General features: G+C 43.1%; 1 protein-coding gene across 13 annotated transcripts in view; it reads left to right on the top strand.

Annotated features, from left to right (window-relative positions):
* The first annotated feature begins 4,634 nt into the window (after positions 1-4,634).
* LOC106565841 (membrane-associated guanylate kinase, WW and PDZ domain-containing protein 1) overlaps positions 4,635-21,157 on the top strand; it is a 182,401-nt gene continuing 165,878 nt past the window's right edge. For 10 of the 13 annotated variants that reach the window (XM_014133422.3, XM_082959325.1, XM_082959324.1 and 7 more), the window contains exon 1: positions 4,636-5,446. In XM_014133422.3, coding sequence (XP_013988897.3) covers positions 5,149-5,446 — 298 coding nt within the window. In that variant the 5' untranslated portion in view covers positions 4,636-5,148. Of the gene's footprint in view, positions 5,447-21,157 lie in introns of all 13 variants that reach the window. The other 3 variants (XM_082959327.1, XM_082959333.1, XM_082959330.1) reach the window with 1 other exon arrangement.

Genomic DNA, 21,157 nt, shown 5'->3' with positions numbered 1-21,157 from the left:
CCTGGCTGTACGCGTCTGTCTGATTTGGCTGACACAGTGTGACAGGAAGCTGGCACTGGCTCTGCTCGACCCCGAATGAAGGTTAAAGTACATCTGACTAGCACTGGCACACCATGTCACTCTTTTAAAGGGCTCCCTCTCCCTAATGACCCTGGAACTGACAAGCACTAGAGAAGTGATAACAATATCACTTACAGCATATAATGATGACTCTCACCTATCCAGCTTCACCAGATCAGGGGTCCAAGGAGAGGCAGCGAGGACGATGTGTAATGGGACACTTATTATTATTCTGCTTACCTCTATGTGATCATCACTCTGAATGTATTGGTAGGCTGTACAATCTGACTAGAGGTAAATTAAGCGATGCTGCATCTGACAACATCTGGTTGACACTATGGTTAACACTATTTACATACATTCAGAGTGGGAATGTATGATTTAACTCTATAGCCCTGGGCTTGATAAACTGTTCCTGTGTCTTATTAACTGATCTGAGAAGAAGCTACACAGTTTAGGCTTAAAAGCACTCACTACGTTTCCCGTCCCATCCAGGCCAATGGCTTCCCTCCCGTGGGATAGAGAGTACTTTGAATGTTATTTTTAGGTTTGGAAAAGCTCATCTGCTTTTCCCTAGGTGAGAGGCACAGCCCATCTGATTCCATCAAACAACATTTCCTGTTCCTGCGCCTCAGCCCAGCTGTCTAATGCCTGCTCTCTCGCTCTCTTTCTCTCTCTCTCTCGCAGTCTCTCACACCCTCTCTCTCTCACTGTCTCTCACACCCTCTCTCTCTCACTGTGTCTCTCTTTTGCTGTCTATCTCATGATGATGATGGTGTGCTGATGATAAAACTGATGACGTTGACAGTTATCACAATTATGTTTAATATAGCCTATTGTAAAATTCTATACTTGTAGGTCCTATAATGGTGAACACTATTTTAAACCTGTTTTGTGTTTAACTCACATGAAAGAATACACATACCAGAGCTCCATATTAGTAGGGCACAGAGGGGTGTGTATGTCTGTCCATTGGTTTCAGGGGAAGTTCCAGTGAGAGATGTAAGAATGTACCACAAGAAGAACCTGATTTACTGGACTCCAAAGAGAAGAACACATTTATTTCACCTGGCCAAGTGATCTGCATTCCATTCCAAACCAGTAAAAGGCTGCGTTCACACAGGCAGCCCAATTCTGATCTTTATTTCATTAATTGGTATTTTGACCAATCAGATCAGCTCTGAAAAATAGCTGACGTGAAAAAATCTGATGTGATTAATGGAAGGCACTAACGCCGCCATGCTCGTTGGCGAAAGCCTATGGGGAATAAAAACATTTTTTTGGGGGGGGGGTTGGATAAATGCTAAAAATAAGGTCTGTCGTAAACACCTGCTTAGAAGATCTAATACATTTTGTTCAATGATATAATCTTCATCAGCTTATGTCAATGTTTGTGAATTTTGAACCATTTATGTAATCTAAACAAGCACACAAAAGCTTCATAATTCATAAAGGTCATGTTAACTGACTGATGTTATCTCATAATGTATAAGATATTCTAAGCCTCTGTTAATAACCTCAGACCTTATTTTCAGCGTTTATCGGATAAAACATCCTCCATTCAGGTTGCAAGGGTGTTGATTTCCCCCTTAACTAGCCTTAATGGTTAGCCTCCCCTCCCCCAGCCCCACCCCAAAAAACTGGAAAAATATGGGTACTATCTTAATAAAACACAATTTTCCTGACGTTGCACCCGCCGTTCAGCTAGGGTAAACACCAGACTGCTGAAACCTGATCGGTAGCATTAGCCACTCTAGCATGGTGGTGGGAAAATGTGTTTTATTAAGTAGACCTATTCTTCATTTTATTGGGGGGGCGGCTCGTCATTAAGGCTAGTTAAGGAGAATATCGACACCCTTGCAGCATGAATGGAGGATGTTTTATGCATGAGCCGGATACGAGTGTATAGCTGGCTGCAAAGATTCCAGTTAGACGCAAACAATGTAAAAGGAATAATAGCGCCGGCTGGTTGGGCTAGTTAGTAGGATGGGGGGTGGGTATTGTAGTAGGCTACAGTGTATTCGGAAAGTATTCAGAACCCTTGACTTCTTGCACGTTTTGTTACGTTACAGCCTTATTCTAAAATTGATTAAATCCTTCCCCCCTCATCAATCTACACATAATACACCTTAATGACAAAGCAAAAACAGGTTTTTAGCAAATTTCTTTTTTAAAAAAAGCAAAAATGAAATATGACATTTACATAAGTATTCAGACCCTTTACTCAGTACTTTGTTGAAGCACCTTTGGCAACAATTACAGACTTGAGTTTTCTTGGGTATGACACTACAAACTTGGCACACCTGTATATGGAGAGTTTCTCCCATTCTTCTCTGCAGATCCTCTCAAGCTCTGTCAGGCTGGATGGGGAGCGTCGCTACACAGCTATTTTCAGATCTCTGCAGAGATGTTCGATCGGGTTTAAGTCCGGGCTCTGGCTAGGCCACTCAAGGACATTCAGAGACTTTTTCTGAAGCCACTCCTACATTGTCTTGGCTGTGTGCTTAGGTTCATTGTCCTGTTGGAAGGTGAACCTTCGCCCCAGTCTGAGGTCTTGAGCACTCTGGAGCAGGTTTTCATCAAGGATCTCTCTGTACTTTGCTCCGTTTATCTTTCCCTCGACCCTGCCATGTTTGATCCAGAAACGTGACGCTTGGCATTCAGGCCAAAGAGTTCAATCTTGGTTTCATCAGACAATATAATCTTGTTTCTCATGCTCAGAGTCCTTTAGGTGCCTTTTGGCAAACTCCAAGCGGGCTGTCATGTGCCTTTTACTGACGAGTGGCTTCCGTCTGGCCACTCTACCATAAAGGCCTGATTGGTGGAGTGCTGCAGAGATGGTTGTCCTTCTGGAAGGTTCTCCCATCTCCACAGAGGAACTCTGGAGCTCTGTCAGAGTGACCATCGGGTTCTTGGTAACCTCCCTGACCAAGGCCCTTCACCCCCGATTGCTCAGTTTGGCTGGGCGGCCAGCTCTAGGAAGTCTTGTTGGTTCCAAACTATTTACATTTAAGAATGATGGAGGCCACTGTGTTCTTGGGGACCTTCAATGCTGCAGAAATGTTTTGGTACCCTTCCCCAGATCTGTGCCTCAACTCAATCCTGCCTCAGAGCTCTACAGACCATTCCTTCAACCTCATGGCTTGGTTTTTGCTCTGACATGCACTGTCAACTGTGGAACCTTATATAGACAGGTGTGTGCCTTTCCGAATCATGTCCAATCAATTGAATTTACCACAGGTGGACTCCAATCAAGTTGTAGAAACATCTCAAGGATGACCAATGGAAACAGGATGCACCTAAGCTAATGTCGAGTCTCATAGAAAAGTGTCTGAATACTTATGTAAATAAGGTATTTCTGTTTTACATTTTTATATAAATTTGATAACATTTCTAAAAACCTGTTTTTTCTTTGTCATTATGGGGTATTGTGTGTAGATTGATGCAGAAAAAATGTAACGTAAAAAATGTGGAAAAAAGGGAAGGGGTCTGAATACTTTCCGAGCATACACTGAACAAAAATAGAAAACGACATGTAAAGTGTTGGTTCCATGTTTCATGAGCTGAAATTAAAGATCCCAGAAATTTTCCAAATGCACAAAAAGCTTATTTCTCTCAATTTTTGTAGACAAATTTGTTTACATTCCTGTTAGTGAGCATTTCTCCTTTGCCAAGACAATCCATCCACCTAACAGGAAGCTGATTAAACAGCATGATCATTACACAGGATCATTAACTTGTGCTGGGGACAATAAAAGGCCACTCTAAAATGTGCAGTTTTTTCACACAACACAATGCCACAGATGTCTCAAGTTTTGAGTGAGCACGCAATTGGTATGCTGACTGCAAGAATGTTCCAGAGAATTTAATGTTCATTTCTCTACCATAAGCTGCCTCCAACGTTGTTTTAGAGAATTTGTCAGTACATCCAACCGGCCTCACAACCACAGACCACATGTAACCACGCAGCTCAGGACCTCCACATTCGACTTCTTCACCTGCGGGATCATCTGAGTGGGTGGGGGAGGCGTGCTGAGGAGTATTTCTGTCTGCAATGAATCCCTTTTGTGGGGAAAAACTCATTCTGATTGGTTGGCCCTGGCTGCCAAATGGGTGGGCCTTTTTCCTCAAAGGACCACCCATGGCTGCACCCCTGCCCAGTCATGTGAAAGCCATAGATTAGGGCCTAATAAATATATTTAAATTTACTAATTTCCTTATTTGAACTGTAACTAAGTAAAATCTTTGAAATTGTTGCATGTTGCATTTACATTTTTGTTCAATATATAAATAATTGGCCAAATAATATATGTCTATACAAATGTACGTATTAAAAATAAATACATTTACAAATGTATGTCACGCATCAAAAATACATTTAAAAATGCATAAATAATACATTATTTGGCCAAATTGTTATATTTAAAATACTGTATATCCTAAAATGCATCCACAATATATGTTTTCAATGTTGTTTTTTCGTTTGGGAGCATTAGGACCTTGTAATAGGTGTAGCCATGAGGTTATCCCTCTGGACTCCGGAGGGAAACAGGACGCATGCGCTCATTTTACTATCAGCACATCCAGATCGCTACAGCTCGCAGAGTGGGACGAAATGTAACCAAACACACGACAACGTTGTACCTGTTTAAAGGAGCCGTTGTGGTGCCACCAACCAACTCACCTATTATTCAAAGTAAAACCTTCATCGCTTTGATCTTGAACGGGAAATATTTAAAGTGGTTTCATAAAAAAGGAACTGAGAAAGGGTTTGACAAGTGAAGACTGTACGTTTGTGGGACTCTGGCAGCGTTTACTCGGCAAAGATGCTATAAGAGGTTAACAAGATGAGAAAAACAATACCTGCAAATTAAGACCAGCTGCTCAAGACGTCTATAGAAGTGGTCCATCAGACGAGAATGGCTTGATTTTTTTTTGTGTGAACAATGGCCAGCTTTTGACAGCAGCACTCATGCTTCAGGGAAAGAAAAATAAAGTTTGCTGCGTCTGATTTGGATATTGTATTCTGAGACTCGTCTATATTGTTATTAGTCGGCAAGACCACCTGTTTGGTTTGGCATATTCACCATGGCCAAAGTGATCCAAAAGAAGAATCACTGGACCACCAAAGTTAACGAGTGCGCGGTTCTCAAAGACGCTCTGGGTGACTTGAATGTGCCATTGCTGGGTGGTGCAGAGAACGGAGAGTTCGCCTACATCGGACAAGTTAACGAGGATATCGTTATTTACAAAAATGGAAAATTAACAGAGGGGGAGTTGATATTGGAAGTAGAGAACCTATCGATCTCTGGATTGCCTCTGTATGATGTACAGACAGTGATAAATAATTGCAAAGGTCCCATCAGATTGAAAACAGTCAGACAAGGTAAGAGATGAGACAGAAGCAGCGCTTCATTCATTCATCCATATGAAGTGATGTATTAAAAGTGGATGAGGCACACATAGGTTATCCAATAATTATGTCCTGATTCATTTTCAACTTTTCAGAATCCCATTTAAAGTTTTAGTTCTGTCAGATGTACATCCTCATAAATGTATGACCCTGTTGTCCCCACCCACGAATGGACATGTAACAAATGTGTATATATTATTGTTATTTTTCACTGTACCCTGCGATTACATCTGCATCCCTGTGCATGTGACTAATAAACTCAATTATGTATCTATCATTATGTATGTTAGCAACACCCACAAGCCTTGCTTTCAGCGTTTTACTTCTATATGATTGGAGAGTTCAGATGTTGTGGGTCAAATAATATTTGGTCTGTAGACTACCCGTTAGGCCTAAGGCACTTACTGTTCGTTGACTACATCCCAACCTCTCTGCTCATTCCTCAGCAGTAAGATGACAACAGCATTAATTTGCATCATACGTCATTTGAAAGAGCTTAAACTTGATTGCTGACATGCAACACATTTTGAGACTATATCAACAATGGTCTAATGAAATTACTACCAAAATAGTTTTGGGGTGGAATTTTATAATATCAGCAGACAAACAGCAGCTCTGGCCAGTGGGAACCGTTCATGGTCAACTTGACTCAGCCTGGCCATATAGTTTGACACTAAGCCAGTGTGACTGGAACCCAGTGTGTCTTGCAGGCTTGTAGGGATGCTCAGAGCCACAGAGATGGAGTGCTACTCTGGGATCTGACTGATTTCAAAAGTTTGTCCAAAGAGAGAGAAAAAACACATAAAGAGAAATAAAACAAAAATAGCAAAACCATACTCTCTTTTTTCACTTCTATTTGCTCTATACATCCTGAGCACATATGCCTACTTTGTTGGCACAGATTAAGAGCCTCTTGATGGGAAACCTGTACATTAGCATGGCAGTTTCATACCTCAAAATCCCAGTTCAACACATGGTTCTAGTTATGGTGAGTCTCCTCTGTCTATTCGGAAGACTTACAATCCTGCCCATGTTCATAAATTACTTGAGGCAATTATCAGGAATCTGGCCAATCAGCTCTCACTCCAGTCCCAGTGCTCCACCTGGCCCATTTCCAGATCCTGTCTGGAGGAAAGGAGGGGATGCCATGGCGTACACTCACATGACCATATTCCATTTCAGGTTTTAATAATTTACGTTGTCTGGGAATGTTCCTCCCTAATCAGGCTTAATTGGAAAAATATTTTTGGCAAAAGGGCCATCTAGCCAATATTCAGTTTGTTCAAAGCGTCTGTCATTTTCACACCGTTTACGGAATGAAAAAGCAAAAGACTGCTGATTAGGCTATTGTCCAACAGGTCGTGAAGGTTTCTGCATCATCACTTGAGTTCAGGGGACAGGCCGGGCATAGCATGTTTGAGTGCTGATTGAGGCATTTTAGTAACAACCAGCAGTTTATGTGTGCTACTGTTGTGGGAGTGATTACAGTACACACACATGACACTGAGCTGCCGCTGTGTACAACCTGCCATTATGTGGCCATGCTGCTGTATTGACACAGTCAGTAGTTCAGAGAAAATCATTAACTTGATTATGTAATTGGTCAGCGTTTCAAAATGCATTCCCACACTCTATACAGTGTATATTTTACAGGACTCCCGCTGTATATCACAAAGAGAGACATGTCTTTGATTGACATTTCCTATGTAATAATTTGTCTGAGGCTGTGAGGTATCCAGTCTGAACACTAAACTGTATTTGAGGGAAATAGGTTGCAGATTAGATTATTATTATTATGTCCAAGGTTTTGATAAAAATGAGTTGTATGTGCGGGTGGCTCTACTCTGGTCTACATATGACACAGTTATCAACATTTCCTGTACACCCCCCGACTTCCCATGAACACATACACACACAGGCTAGCATGGGAGTGGATTACTGTGCCAAGGCTCCCAGAGTGAATGCATGTGTTATTGAGCATGTCCTTGTGTGTGTTTGCTGTATGATCAGTGTGTGGCGCCCCATGGGGCTTGGACTGGGCAGACCAGGCAAACCTGACCATGCAGCATGAAAAACGGGCTCAGGGGTCAGGAAGGAGGTATCTAGTGTCTGGATCATGTCAGAGCACAGCACAGTGCAGGGTAACTCCATGTGATGCTGTTTAATCACTACGCTGGGCTGGCTGACCCAGTCTCAGACACCCAGACTTAGCTTGCAGTCAGTCAGTCAGTCAGTCAGTGGGCTATACAGCCTGTGATCAGTCAGAAGGAAAGGCAAAGCTAAACTCAGTTCATTTACATTGAAGCTTTTTAAGCTTCATCAACATGATGGGTGGCTCGCCTGATGAACGAAGCTGGCTCAGCAGATTTGAACTCGGTTGTAAATCCAGAAGGCAGAAGTTTTCCTTTTTAAAATGTGATGTGAGTATAGCTAGCTGATCCTGTGGTTTAGATTTATAGCAGTGAATTAACTGTAGGTGGTAGGTGGAGAATGTCTTTGCATGTGGAAGCGTTTAGTAGTGGAGTGAATGGTCCGTGAAATGCTATTGTCTGGGGATGGGTATCGTTAAGATTTTAACGGTATTTCTACTCTTACCGATACTGCTTATCAATCCGGTACTTTAACGGTATTCTTATCGATTCTTTTTGTTATTTTTTTACGAAAGAAAATGAAACAAATTAGAACAGAATTAACATTGCTTTATTTTCTGAAATGTAAAATAAATAAATAAACAATTATTTACAGCAAAAAAAACAGCAATGTTTTGAACAAATCACTATTATAGACTATAATGTTGTGGTGATGGAAATGTAAAACAAATGAAATAAACAATATTTTCCTGCAAAAGAATATACAGTGGTATAGAGCAACACAAGTGGGGCATGCAGGTATTTAACAGTTCTTAGCAGTTCTTCTGGATAAAGATCAACATTTTTATTTTACCTTTATTTAATTAGGCAAGTCAGCGAAGAACAAATTCTTATTTTCAACGACGGCCTAGGAACAGTGGGTTAAATGCCTTGTTCAGGGGCAGAACAACAGATTTTACCTTGTCAGTTCAGGGATTCGATCTTGCAACCTTTCGGTTACAAGTCCAACGCTCTAACCACTAGGCTACCTGCCACCCCAGCATATTTGCCTTCTCTGGCAGAAGTCGGGACCTCTCCTGGCTTATTGTGTTCCCTGCAGTCGAAAATACCCTCTCGCTAAGGGTGGAGGCTTGAGCACAGAGGTAGCTTTTTGCAATGTTTGTGAGGAGGGGCAGAGTAGCTCTCTTCTCCCACCACCACATCACAGGATCTTCAGCCATGGGGATGGGAGGCAGGCCTTTGTAGAGCTCGACCTCTAGGTCAACACGCTCGCTGAGGGTGAGGGATGAGGTGTCCTGTTGGATCGTCAACCTCAACTCCTCCTCTGAGAACATTTCCTCCAAGGCACTCCTTGTTTTGTTCAATGGAGGGACTGTCTCCTCCATTTCCTCTCCTTCAGACTCCTCCTCCTGTTGCTGGTGCTCTGTGTGTCTGTCTGCTCCGGCTCCTCTGGCAGCCCTGGTGTTGCTCCTGTCACATTGGCCTCAACAGTTGTCTTCCTCAGCCTGTCCCAGGTGGCGTCACTCACCGGCCTCCCTTTAAATCTGGGGTACATTGCTGTGGCCTCATGCAGGCAGGCTTGAATGTCCTCATCCTGATAACGCTCGGAGAGGTAATCCCACTCCTTCTCTTTGATGGTTGCCACAAATGTTGTATCTTCATGCTTCACAGTGAAGTGCTCTTCCAGTTTGTGGAGGATGGGTATGATCTGTCCATAGGTGGCATTCTTTTCACATGACACACACAGTGTGGATGTATAGAGGATTCTCATGAGCTGGACAAACTCCTCAGCCTTATTGAAGTCCCCGTCCTTCAGACGGTCCAGGTTGCTTTTCACAGTCGTGGGTCCAAGGCTGCTGCTTGGATCGCTGGATACTGCTCCATCAATCTCTATCATTAGATAGAGCGAGTTCCATCTGGTCTTCACATCAAGGATGAGTGAGTGTTGCGGAAGGCCTGAAACAAACAAAAAAAACATACATTTAATTACCGCACACTTGAATATTGAATTAAATTGTTAAATATGGGGATTTCAAAATAATATTTTAATAGATTGAACTGGCTTCTTACCAAGGAGCTGCTGCTTTTCCTTCAAGACGGTTTTGGACATCGAGGATCTCTTGAACCACACGACCACTGCTCTGATTCTGACATTTGGTAGGTTTTCTGCTCTGCCAGATTCAATGTGTGTGTGAAGCATCCTATTTTTAGGATGTGCAGTCACTTGATGGCAACATCCATATTGCCAGCATTATCAACAGTCACAGCTACAATCTTGCTCGGCTCTATCTCAAACTCTTCCAGAATGTCTGAGATCTCCTCTGCCACTACTTTGCCGGTTTGTGATTTGTACACTGCCCTGGTGTGGAGCATCTTCTGTTTTGGCTTGTTTACTGCACTGTAACAGTGAGATAGTGGTCCTGACAGAGGCAGGTCCACCCGTCTGATGGGATGGCCAGCTTTGCCACGTCCTTCAGCTCAGTGATCACATTGGCCTTTTCTACACCATACCAGGTAGGAATGAATGTGTCATTGAGGTAACTCCTAGAGGGAGGGGTATATTTGGGCTTGAGTGCCTTGCTCATCTCCCTACAGTAAAAAAAAGATAATTCAACACATGAAAACTGTCATTATTGAATTATTGTATTGTGGGGTGATGGGACTAACATACAACCCTTTTATACTACTATATCCTAAACATGAATACAACTCAATATATACTGACAGACTGTTACCTAAAGCCCTTGGACTTCACAGGTGCAAAGGGGTGTAGGCCTTTCACTATGAACTTGGTCATGGCTAGGTGTCACTCATTCACTCTCTCCTCAGTCATCCTCCCACTAGCTGCCAGTGTGAAGGGGCTTTGGGCTTGTCTTTGGCTTGGACCAGCGGTATTAGAGGAAGGAGTGGGTTGGGTCATTGTAGTTGCAACTTCAACAAAAATTGTGCAAAATCTTTAAATGGGTGATTGAATTTCTGAACGCACCCACAGCTAAACAATCAGCTTGCTAATGGTTCCTTTTGATCATGAACCCATGTTCTCATAATTGAGTTAACTCCGTGTGTGGGCTCCAGGCTGCTAGCATACATACCTAACGTAGACCAGACAACGACAAATGAACTACGAGCTTGGCAGTCAAACTGTTTCTCTGCCTGTACATTATGCACTTTCCATAGATGTTTGGACAGATTGCTCGTGTTTCCGTCCTTACAAGCAAAAGTCTTGTTGCACTTGTGGCAACGAGCATTTTCAGCATCGACTCTGGTGAAGTGTAACCACACTTTTGAATGTTTAGTTCTCTCCACCATCGTCACTAATTAAGAGGTGTGTGTGTGTGTGTGTGGTGTGTGTGTGTGTGTGTGTGTGTGCGCGTGCGCACGCGCGCGCGAGAGAGAGATCTCTCTTCTGCATTGGGAATAGCGAAAATGCATCATAGACGAATGTCTTCATCTTATTGCAAGTTAGAAACGGTTGGTGAGATAAAATGTGCAAGATAACGTTTATGTCGCAATAATAAATAGGAAATGTATTTTCTTAATTTCTCCAGTACCGAAAGCAGAACCGATAACATTGGAGCTTATCGATACTACTGTCTTTCATAATTTAGCCCCAGGGCCTGTTTAATACCGGGTTTCAGTACCCACCCCTACTGTTCTCTACAAATGTACTACCGACCCTCATTAATCCACTAAATGGAACACACTCTTTCTCCTGTCTCTCAAGTTGCTGGTTGTCCTTTTCTCCTACTGATTAGCTCAACTGGAGCCTCTTATGTTGAATGTGAATGGCTACCCTGGAGGTTGTCCTCCTTACACACCCTGGCTGTCAGACTGAGAGAAGGGCTTGTTAATTAGCCCTGCAGACTGTAGTGGATGGCAGTGGGCTCCGGCCCTGGCCCTGTGGTTCTCAGGGCGCTGAGGAGGTTCCATTTTTCCAGGTACTGCTGGCCTTGGCGGAAGGCAGAAATGTCAATGATCAGGGCCAAGGAGTGTATTCAGCATTCAGCTCAGACATGTATTCAGCTCAGTTTCTGTATGATTCATTGTGGGTGTATGAGTGTAGGCCTATAACAAAGTGTGACGTAGTCAACATATACTTGGGTTTCTATGGCGATTGTTCTCATTCATCAATGATCCAGGTTAGTTACCAAGGAAGTGGGAAAACAGTGAATGGGCTCTCAGCTGTTCTCCAGACTCTTTCTGCCTGCCTGGATGGAACGTATTGTGAATGGGCTCTCAACTGTGCTCCAGCCTCTTTTTGCCTGCCTGGATGGAACGTATTGTGAATGGGCTCTCAACTGTGCTCCAGACTCTTTCTGCCTGCCTGGATGGAACGTATTGTGAATGGGCTCTCAACTGTGCTCCAGACTCTTTTTGCCTGAGTGATGGAATGTATTGTGAATGGGCTCTCAGCGGTGCTTCAGACTCTTTCTGCCTGCCTGGATGGAACGTATTGTGAATGGGCTCTCAGCGGTGCTTCAGACTCTTTCTGCCTGCCTGGATGGAATGTATTGTGAATGGGCTCTCAGCGGTGCTCCAGACTCTTTCTGCTTGCCTGGATGGAACGTATTGTGAATGGGCTCTCAGCGGTGCTCCAGACTCTTTCTGCCTGCCTGGATGGAACGTATTGTGCCCTTGAGAACCATTTAGATCCATTCTAATTCTGAACACATGATGTTGAGAACTCCTGTCAACAGCCTCTTTGTCACCATGGTCATTCCTTATGGAGGATACAGACGATGGCATTCCTCCAATCCTCATCCCCTTTCCTCTTTATTTCCTGTCTGAAGACAAAGTCACACACTTCTTGTTGAGCGGCTGAGATTTAGATTTTGAGCTCTGAGATATTATTCCCAGTTCTTCTTAGCTTCTCTTCACCACATCCCAGGCATAGGATCACTTGACAAATCTACTCATAAGGCCTCTGCTTATTCCCACATTGTCAATGTGGCTGTCATATCAGCATAATCCTATATCTGGGAGGTATTTCACAGTCGTTTGCAGTTCCACATTGTATATTGCGTCTAATGGCTGAGGAGTTTGGGTGTGAGCTTACTGTGAAGCCTTTGACCTCTATGGTATATTTGATTAAATTTGTCCACTGAGCAGTGACATCAGAAGGGACTTGTATTCCATAGTCATTCTACAATCGCACACAATGTTCGTCAGACAGTTCATTTGACCATACTAAAGTTGTGTTCTTCACATCCAACGCATGCAGAAATCTGATAATGTTCATGCCTAGAGCCGAGCGGAGCAGAGGGTGACGCATGCTGACATGGTAAAGACCTCTGTCAGTTCTGCTTTTGTTTACGCTTATGAGATGCAGCAACAGCATCTCTCCAACAGGCATTCTGTTACCAGGAAGTCAACTGAGGTAGATGTTAATAGTCTTGACTAGAGAACGATATCCAGCCGTTATTGGCCTTGTGTAGTCTATCAGCTATTGGGCCTTCTCTCTACATAGCAAAGCTGCTCCTATGCCAGCCACCACTCAGCCACCACTCATAACATGATGCTAAGATATTAGATAGGAGCTAATAGCCGATGTAGCTAGCTAATGTTGTTTTTTTGAACATGCACCATTTTCAGCAACAAGCCATCTGAGGCTAAATGAAGGTTGGCAATAGGTTTAGCTACCTAAGAATCTTCCTGCAAGTTTATGGACCAAGAAAGCTGTAGATCAGGGCGTGCGTGCGTGCGTGCGTGTGCGTTCTCACTTCTCAAACTATGGGCAGATTTTAGTCATTCAGACAAAATGTGCATCATCGTTTAATCTTTTTTCCTACCCTTGCTCTCCTTGTTAGATATTATGCACATTTATGGCTTGGTAGCACATGTCATCGCCATTTGAGCTAGTTCTCATAGTAGCAGTAAACAGCTCCAAGTGATATGAGCGATGCAGAGAGATGTGAAAGGGAGCGAGTTACAGCCTTGCTCTATTCACTCGTAGTACTAGGATCAAGTTACAACCCGCCCATTTCTTGACAGATAGCTGAAGTAGCCAATTGAGTTGTTTTGAATTTCATCCTGGCAGCTGAGTTGTTCAGAGATGAGTCCTGACAGCAGAAAAAAACTATGTTTACCCGATCACAGAAAAAATACTTGTTTCATAAGCATCCTTGATCACAAATCATGTTACTTTGGACCCATTTGCATTGAATAGATATTATTTTATGATGACCTTCCATACAGGTGTGACATGCTGGAGTGATGCTTCTATGCAAATGTTGATCAGTAAGCTAATATAAGTCCCAAATGGAAGGAAAACAGATTGTTATCTGTAGCACCATAGATTCCACTGATCAGCCAAAATAAGCTCAATCACTCAATGCACACGCTCCTATTGAATGTGCATTCAACCGTATTGTGAGTAGGCCTATGCCATCTTAATTTACACAGTTTATCAAGAGATTTACCAATCAAATACAAGTATTACCATTATGTTATGTAGTTGGATTGGCTTTATTATTTAGATTGATGCATTAATCCATACATGGCTGTCTCTGGGAAATTTAGTAATCCACATTTTCAAATGTAATGATATTGAATATCGGCCTAAAATGTCAGCCATCGGCCTCCTTTCCCTCCAAAAATCAGTATCGGCATCAGCCCTGCATTCAGTTGTGCAACTGACTAGGTATCCCCTTTCCTTAAAAAAATCCATATCGGTCATTCTCTAGTCCTGGCAGCATGGACGTCAGCAATGAGTACGTTTACATGCACAGTAATAATTTGATATTAAACTGATTATGGCAGTAGGCAGATTATGCAATAGTCATATAAACACCTTAATCTGTTTATCTTAATCGGCGTAAAATCAATCATGCATTGGCACAAATCTCTCCGTAAACCATGCGTTTGATCATTTCAATGCAAGGTGTGAGATTTTTCAGTATGAAAGTTTGCTAGAGAGTGTGGGTAAATGTACGCACAGCCATGACCATACGTGTGCACAGTGCCAAGTGGTGGAATAAGAGAACTGTTTTTTGAGCAAAGAATAGGGAAATTCACTTAATGTACAAAACACCTTTCCGTGACAGACTGACCAGGTGAAAGCTATGATACCTTATTGATGGCACCTGTTAAATCAACTTCAATCAGAGTAGATGAAGGGGTGTAGACAGGTTAAATAATTATTTGAAGGCTTTAAGAGACAGTTGAGACATGGATTGTGTACAGTGCTTTCAGAACGTGTTCAGACCCCAAGACTTTTTCCACATTTTGTTAGCTTACAGCCTTATTCTGAAATTGATTAAATCGTTTTTTTCCCTCATCAGTCTACACACAGTAACCCATAATGACAAAGCAAAAACAGGTATTCAGACCCTTGACTCAGTACCTTGTCGAAGCAGCTTTGGCAGCGATTAAAGCCTTGAGTTTTCTTGGGTATGACGCTACAAGCTTGGCACACCTGTATTTGGGAAGTTTCTTCCATTCTTCTCAAGCTCTGTCAGGTTGGATGGGGATCGTTGCTGCAGGTCTCTCCATAGATGTTAGATCGGTTTAAGTCCGGGCTCTGGCTGGGCCACTCAAGGACATTTAGAGACTTGTCCCGAAGCCACTCCAGCGTTGTCTTTGCTGTGTGCTTAGGGTTGTTGTCCTGTTGGAAGGTGAACCTTTGCCCCAGTCTGAGGTCATGAGCGCTCTCACCTTTTTGTTTTCTTTACCTTTAATTACGCTTAGACCAGCCCAACGCTCTGGCGTCTGATTACACAAATCTCATTAGATTCCACTTGTCGCCCTCCCATCTCTCTCTCTCACACACACACACACACACACACACACACACACACACACACACACACACACACACACACACACACACACACACACACACACACACACACACACACACACACACACACACACACACACACACAAGTTTCTTGGGGATTTGAGGACTGTCCTGATTTAAGAGGATTATATAGACATGGTTGTGTTTTCCACAATAGCCAGCAGTCTGCACACCCTCTGGGGTCCTGTGTTTGTGTGTTTGGTCTGGCATGGGACACACACCAGAGGAATCACCTGGGCACTGGACGGGACGGGGGTTGACAAAAGGAAACCGATCGAATGCAAACGTGTTTTACAGAAGAAGTGGAAGGTAATTCCACAATAACGGAATTACGCTGAGACTCCGATTTTTCACTTTAAAATGTATGCCAAACAAAAAACATTGATTCCGAAGTTTAACAAACCATACAACTCTATGCACAAGGACTACTTTTAACAAGTTCCACTGATAATTTTACAAAAAAACATTTACTGGAAAAACTATACAGATATAAAGTTTGATAACAGAATTATGGTGAAATCTCCATCAGTTTTATTCTCTTACCAAACGTTATATCTGCACAGTTCTTCCTGTAAGTGTGTTTTGGAGAATGTTCAGTGTAAATTGTAAAAAGTAGTGTGTGCATAGAGTTGTATGGCTTGTTAAAGTTTTAAATCAATGAATTGTATTTGGTATTCATTTTAAAGTGAAAAATCTGAGTCTCTGCATAATTCATTTGACTAGGAAATGTTTTGATCATTAATATGTTTATCAAAATCAAGTATTGGCACACTCTCAGAGCATATTTGACATTTACTCGCCACCCAAATGTAATTCAATAATAATCCTCAAGTATATTGATCCACACGTGCATCAATCTCCAAAATCCATCAGTTTAAGCTAGAGATCTTTTTTTGCGTTGGCAGCGTCTCAATCCGCTGCATCCGCCTATGTCGGCCTTCCGTATCTGCGGTGGAAGGTGGCCGAGCTACAGCGGTGTTTGTCAGACCATGAGACATCCCGAAAATCTTCTCTCAAACGTCTGTGGTGTACAAACTATTATGACCACTCTATGGAAAGGGGGAAACTCTCATGAACACGATGGTGTTCTCCTTTTGCTCTACGACTCCCACAAGTGTCACAGGACTCTGTTAAATTTAACCCATACTAACGATGGAGGTAGTTTTAGGCCCAAGAAAACAAGGGGTTAAATATGTGCAATTTTTTTGGGGGGGACTACACACACTGGTGTTGTACTGGTGGACCCCTGTAGACACACACTGGTCTGCTCTTTAACGTAATCACCATGGTACCCTGTAGCTCGTTGGCACAATGCTCAGTTTGAGTGGGACTATGTTTCAAGCAGACCACCATAGTCCCTGTGCGCAAGAATGCCAATGTAACCTGTCTACATGACTATCACTCTGTAGCACTCATGTCTGTAGCCATGAAATGCTTTGAAAGGCTGGTCATGGCTCACATCAACACCATCATCCCAGACACCCTAGACCCATTTCAGTTTGCATACCACCCCAACAGATCCACAGATGATGCAATCTCTATTGTACTTCACACTGCCCTTTCTCACCTGGACAAAATGAACACCTATGTGAGAATGCTGTTCATTGAGTACACCTCAGTGTTCAACACCATAATGCCCTCCAAGTAATCACAAAGCTAAGGACACTGGGACTGAACAGCTCCTTCCGCAACTGGATCATGGATTTCCTGACTGACAGGCCCCAGGTGGTGAGGGTAGGCAACGCAGGGGACCCCTCAGGGGTGTGTGCTTAATCCCATCCTGTATTCCCTGTTCACCCACGACTGCGTGGACGCGTACGACTCCAACACCGTCATTAAGTTTACCGACAACACAATGGTGGTAGGCCTGATCACCGACGACGATGAGAAAACCTATAGGGTGGAGGTCAGAGACCTGGCATCCAGGACCTCTATACCAGGCGGTGTCAGGTCCCTAAAAATCTCTCTGCTACCACACGGCAAGCGATACCGGAGCACCAAGTCTGGGACCAAAAGGTTACTGAACAGCTTCTACCTCCAATCCATAAGATTGCTGAACAGTTAATCAAATGGTTACCCAGACTTTGCATTGACCCCGCTTTTTGTTTTGCACTGACTTTCATACGCTCTCTCTATGCACACTCACTGGACTCACACACACATACTACACTGACACACACACACACACACACACACACACACACACACACACACACACACACACACACACACACACACACACACTCAAAACACACACATGCATATTGATGTCACAGACACTCTAACACATAATCACACTATCTATCCTGATTGCCTAGTCACTTTTACCGCTAACTACATGTACATATTACCTCAACTATCTCGCACTCCTGAACATTGACTCGGTACCGGTACTCCTTGTATATAGCCTCGTTACGGTGCTTTTGTTGTTACAATTTTTGTTTTTCTTTAGCAATTTTTTTCTTACTTTTTAACTCTGCATTGTTGGGAAAAGGCTTGTAAGTAAGCATTTCACGGGAAACCTGTTGTATTCGGTGCATGTGACCAATACAATTTGATTTGTGTGTGTCTGTCTGTGTGTGCATGCTGTTCACGGTCCTCCCAACGGCAGCAATCTGGGTCTACTTTTTAGAAAGCCGTGTTTTTCTGTCCTGTCTAGCATGGCCAGATAGTTAGCAGCAGCTCAGATAGTGCTGTGATCTGATTGGCAGTGATGATGGACGTCTGCTTCCGTGACGAATCCCGATAGGAGTGGAGGAACGGTGCAGATGCCATGGGTCAGGGCTGAAGGCGTCCCCGATGTGACATGTGCTGTTCACTCTGTCCCTTTCAATCAATTGCTCTTCTCCTCCCTCAGCCAGACACGCCAGGAAACAGCTCCCCTGCCAGTGTCCCCACACACACCAGCCACCTCCTTTCTAAGGGAATATTTGGTGCCTTTGGCTATGAATGTTTTTCTCAAGGTTCTTTTCCCACTTCCTAAAAAAACATACAATTAGGTGAAACATTGCCTTACTTGTAGTCTCTCTGCTGTGCTCTCTAAGAGAGCAATAGCCCTCTCCCTCCCTCACAGTACAATACCTCACCCTACACATACCCCTATGGACCCCTACACACACCCCTTTTAAAAGCCCTATGGAAACAATGATGTTATGACCATGACAGGAGTTCACATTCGCATGCATTTATTTGTGTTCTTAGTTTCTCCCTGACTAACCAGCAGAGAGACTGACAAGCTGAATTTAACAAACTGTGTGAAGCTGAGGCTTGTGACCAATCGCACGCTATTCTGAACGCTTTAATGTGGGGATTTGTTTTTAGCTATGTGTTAGTTAAAATGATCATGCACAGAGTGGCGATCTGTTGGCTGGCTCTGGAATTCCATCATCACTTAAACATTTGCCACACTGCCACTCCTATAGCAGGCCTCTCTTTGAGTGTTCAAATCCACACACACTCACACGCGCGCACACAGACCCACACACATACGCACATACACACACAGCGCTACTCATTATCTCTATCACTCTGCAGTGGAAGGCTTTATTTGTGTATGGGAAGAGGAGATCTGGAGTTGCCTGCTCAGAACATGGCTGTATTTCTGTCCCTGCAGGTTTCAGCTGTCTGTTAGCCGAAGGTTTTAACAGGGACTGTAAAATGTTGTCTTTAGTTTTGGTTTTGCTTCTCATAGTGTGGATTAGTGATGACACTACTACTATACTGTGTCTGCTAACAGTGATTGTGATGGAGAAGGCATCCCAAACTGATTCTCCACATCTTTGGGTTGTCCGTCTCAATTAACTTTCAGTTTGATAAACTCCCCAGCTGAGGCTTAAAAAAAACAGATTTTTTTTTAAAGATTAACAAACCATACAACTCCATGCACAAGGACTACTTCCAAAAAAAAATTTGGATAATTTTACAAAATCACATTTACTGGAGGAACTGTCTAGGTGCAAAGTTAGTTAACAGAATTTTTGTTACCTCAGTTTGTGTCCATGTTTTCCAAGAACTCCCGTTGAATCTTAATTCAGAGTAGATATTTAACAATGTCTGCAGAAAGAATTGGGTGTCATCTATGACATGACGCATTGACTCTGAAAAAAATCTGTTTTGGTTATTTGCATACTACAGTAAGTGAAGTGGATTTACACCTGGTAACGCAATTGTGGTAATGGAATTTCATCATGGTTCCCTGATCTGTACTACATAGAAATGCATAATTATGAATATGAATGTCATTCCCTTAATGGTGATGTATCCTAAATAGGTACACAGAGTACTGCGCGGTACAGAACAGTAGAGTTCAGTAGAGTATGGTACAGTAAAGCAGTGGTTCCCAAACAGTGGGGCCCGCAGGGGGTCTCCCTCGCCCCACCCCAAAAAACAAACACACACACACATGCTGAGCAATTGTTGGCTGCTTTTCCTTCACGCTGCAGTCCAACTCATCCCAAATCATCTCAATTGAGTTAAGGTCGGGTGATTGTCGAGGCCAAGTCATCTGATGCAGCACTCCATCACTCTCCTTCTTGGTCAAATAGCCCTTATATGCTGTCCACACCGTTGCAAAATAAATTTAAACATACATGTTATTCAATTATTGCACCCACACTGCTTGCGTGCACCAACGAGTGTCTTCGTTGCCAAGCGCTAAAATAGAAGTCAGTTCTATTTGTGATGCTGAACGCGGTGCAAGTCCTGCCTCTCCCATCTCCTCATTGGTTTATAGAAGCAGAGATCCACTCACTCCATGTGGGTGATTGAAAGATGAACTGAATTTGGTCGGTCGTCATGGTAACTATGAACGTTAGATGACTAGAAACGATTCGGTTGACCGTTTTATGTGTGGATGAATTGCCGGAGTGAGGACCTTGTGCATTTCAGATAAAATAACAACTCAACGTTTATATCCCAGGACAAATTAGCTAGCAACAGCAAGCTAGCTAAATAGGACACATTAGCTAGCAACTGCAAGCTACTTAGCTAAATTGCCATAAATGTTTAATGCTTTTCGACCTGTCCCCAAATGAATATAATTGGTTCAGAGTTTGTTTTGATATTTGAACCTACGTGTCATGATCGCGTTTGGTGTGGGGGGACAAAATCAATTTGCACACGATGGGGCACGCTCGAGGCCGGTTTGGGTATGGTGTTACAAAGCCTGGAGGTGTGTTGGGTCATTGTCCTGTTGAAAAACAAATGATAGTCCCACTAAGCTCAAACCAGATGGGATGGTGTATCGCTGCAGAATGCTATGGTAGCCATGCTGGTTAAGTGTGCCTTGAATTCTAAATAAATCACTGACAGTGTCACCAGCAAAGCACCCCCACACCATTACACCTCCTCCTCCTTGCTTCATGGTGGGAACCACACATGCAGAGATCATCCATTCACCTACTCTGTGTCTCACAAAGACACGGCAGTTGGAACCAAAAATCTAAAATTTGGACTCATCAGACCAAAGGACAGATTTCCACCGGTCTAATGTCCATTGCTCGTGTTTCTTGGCCCAAGCAAGTCTTCTTCTTATTGGTGTTCTTTAGTAGTGGTTTCTTTGCAGCAATTCGACCATGAAGGCCTGATTCACGCAGTCTCCTCTGAACAGTTGATGTTGAGATGTCTCTTATTTGAACTTTGTGAAGCATTTATTTGGGCTGGAAACTCTAATGAACGTATCCTCTGCAGCGGTCCTCATGAGAGCCAGTTTCATCATAGCGCTTGATGACTTTTGCGACTGCACTTGAAGAAACGTTCAAATTTCTTGAAATTTTCCAGATTGACTGATCTTCATGT

The sequence above is a fragment of the Salmo salar genome, chromosome 12 (assembly GCF_965601325.2).
Source record: "Salmo salar chromosome 12, fSalSal1, whole genome shotgun sequence".
In the NCBI taxonomy this organism is placed as follows: Eukaryota; Metazoa; Chordata; class Actinopteri; order Salmoniformes; family Salmonidae; genus Salmo; species Salmo salar.
This window is presented reverse-complemented; position numbering and strand designations above follow the sequence as displayed.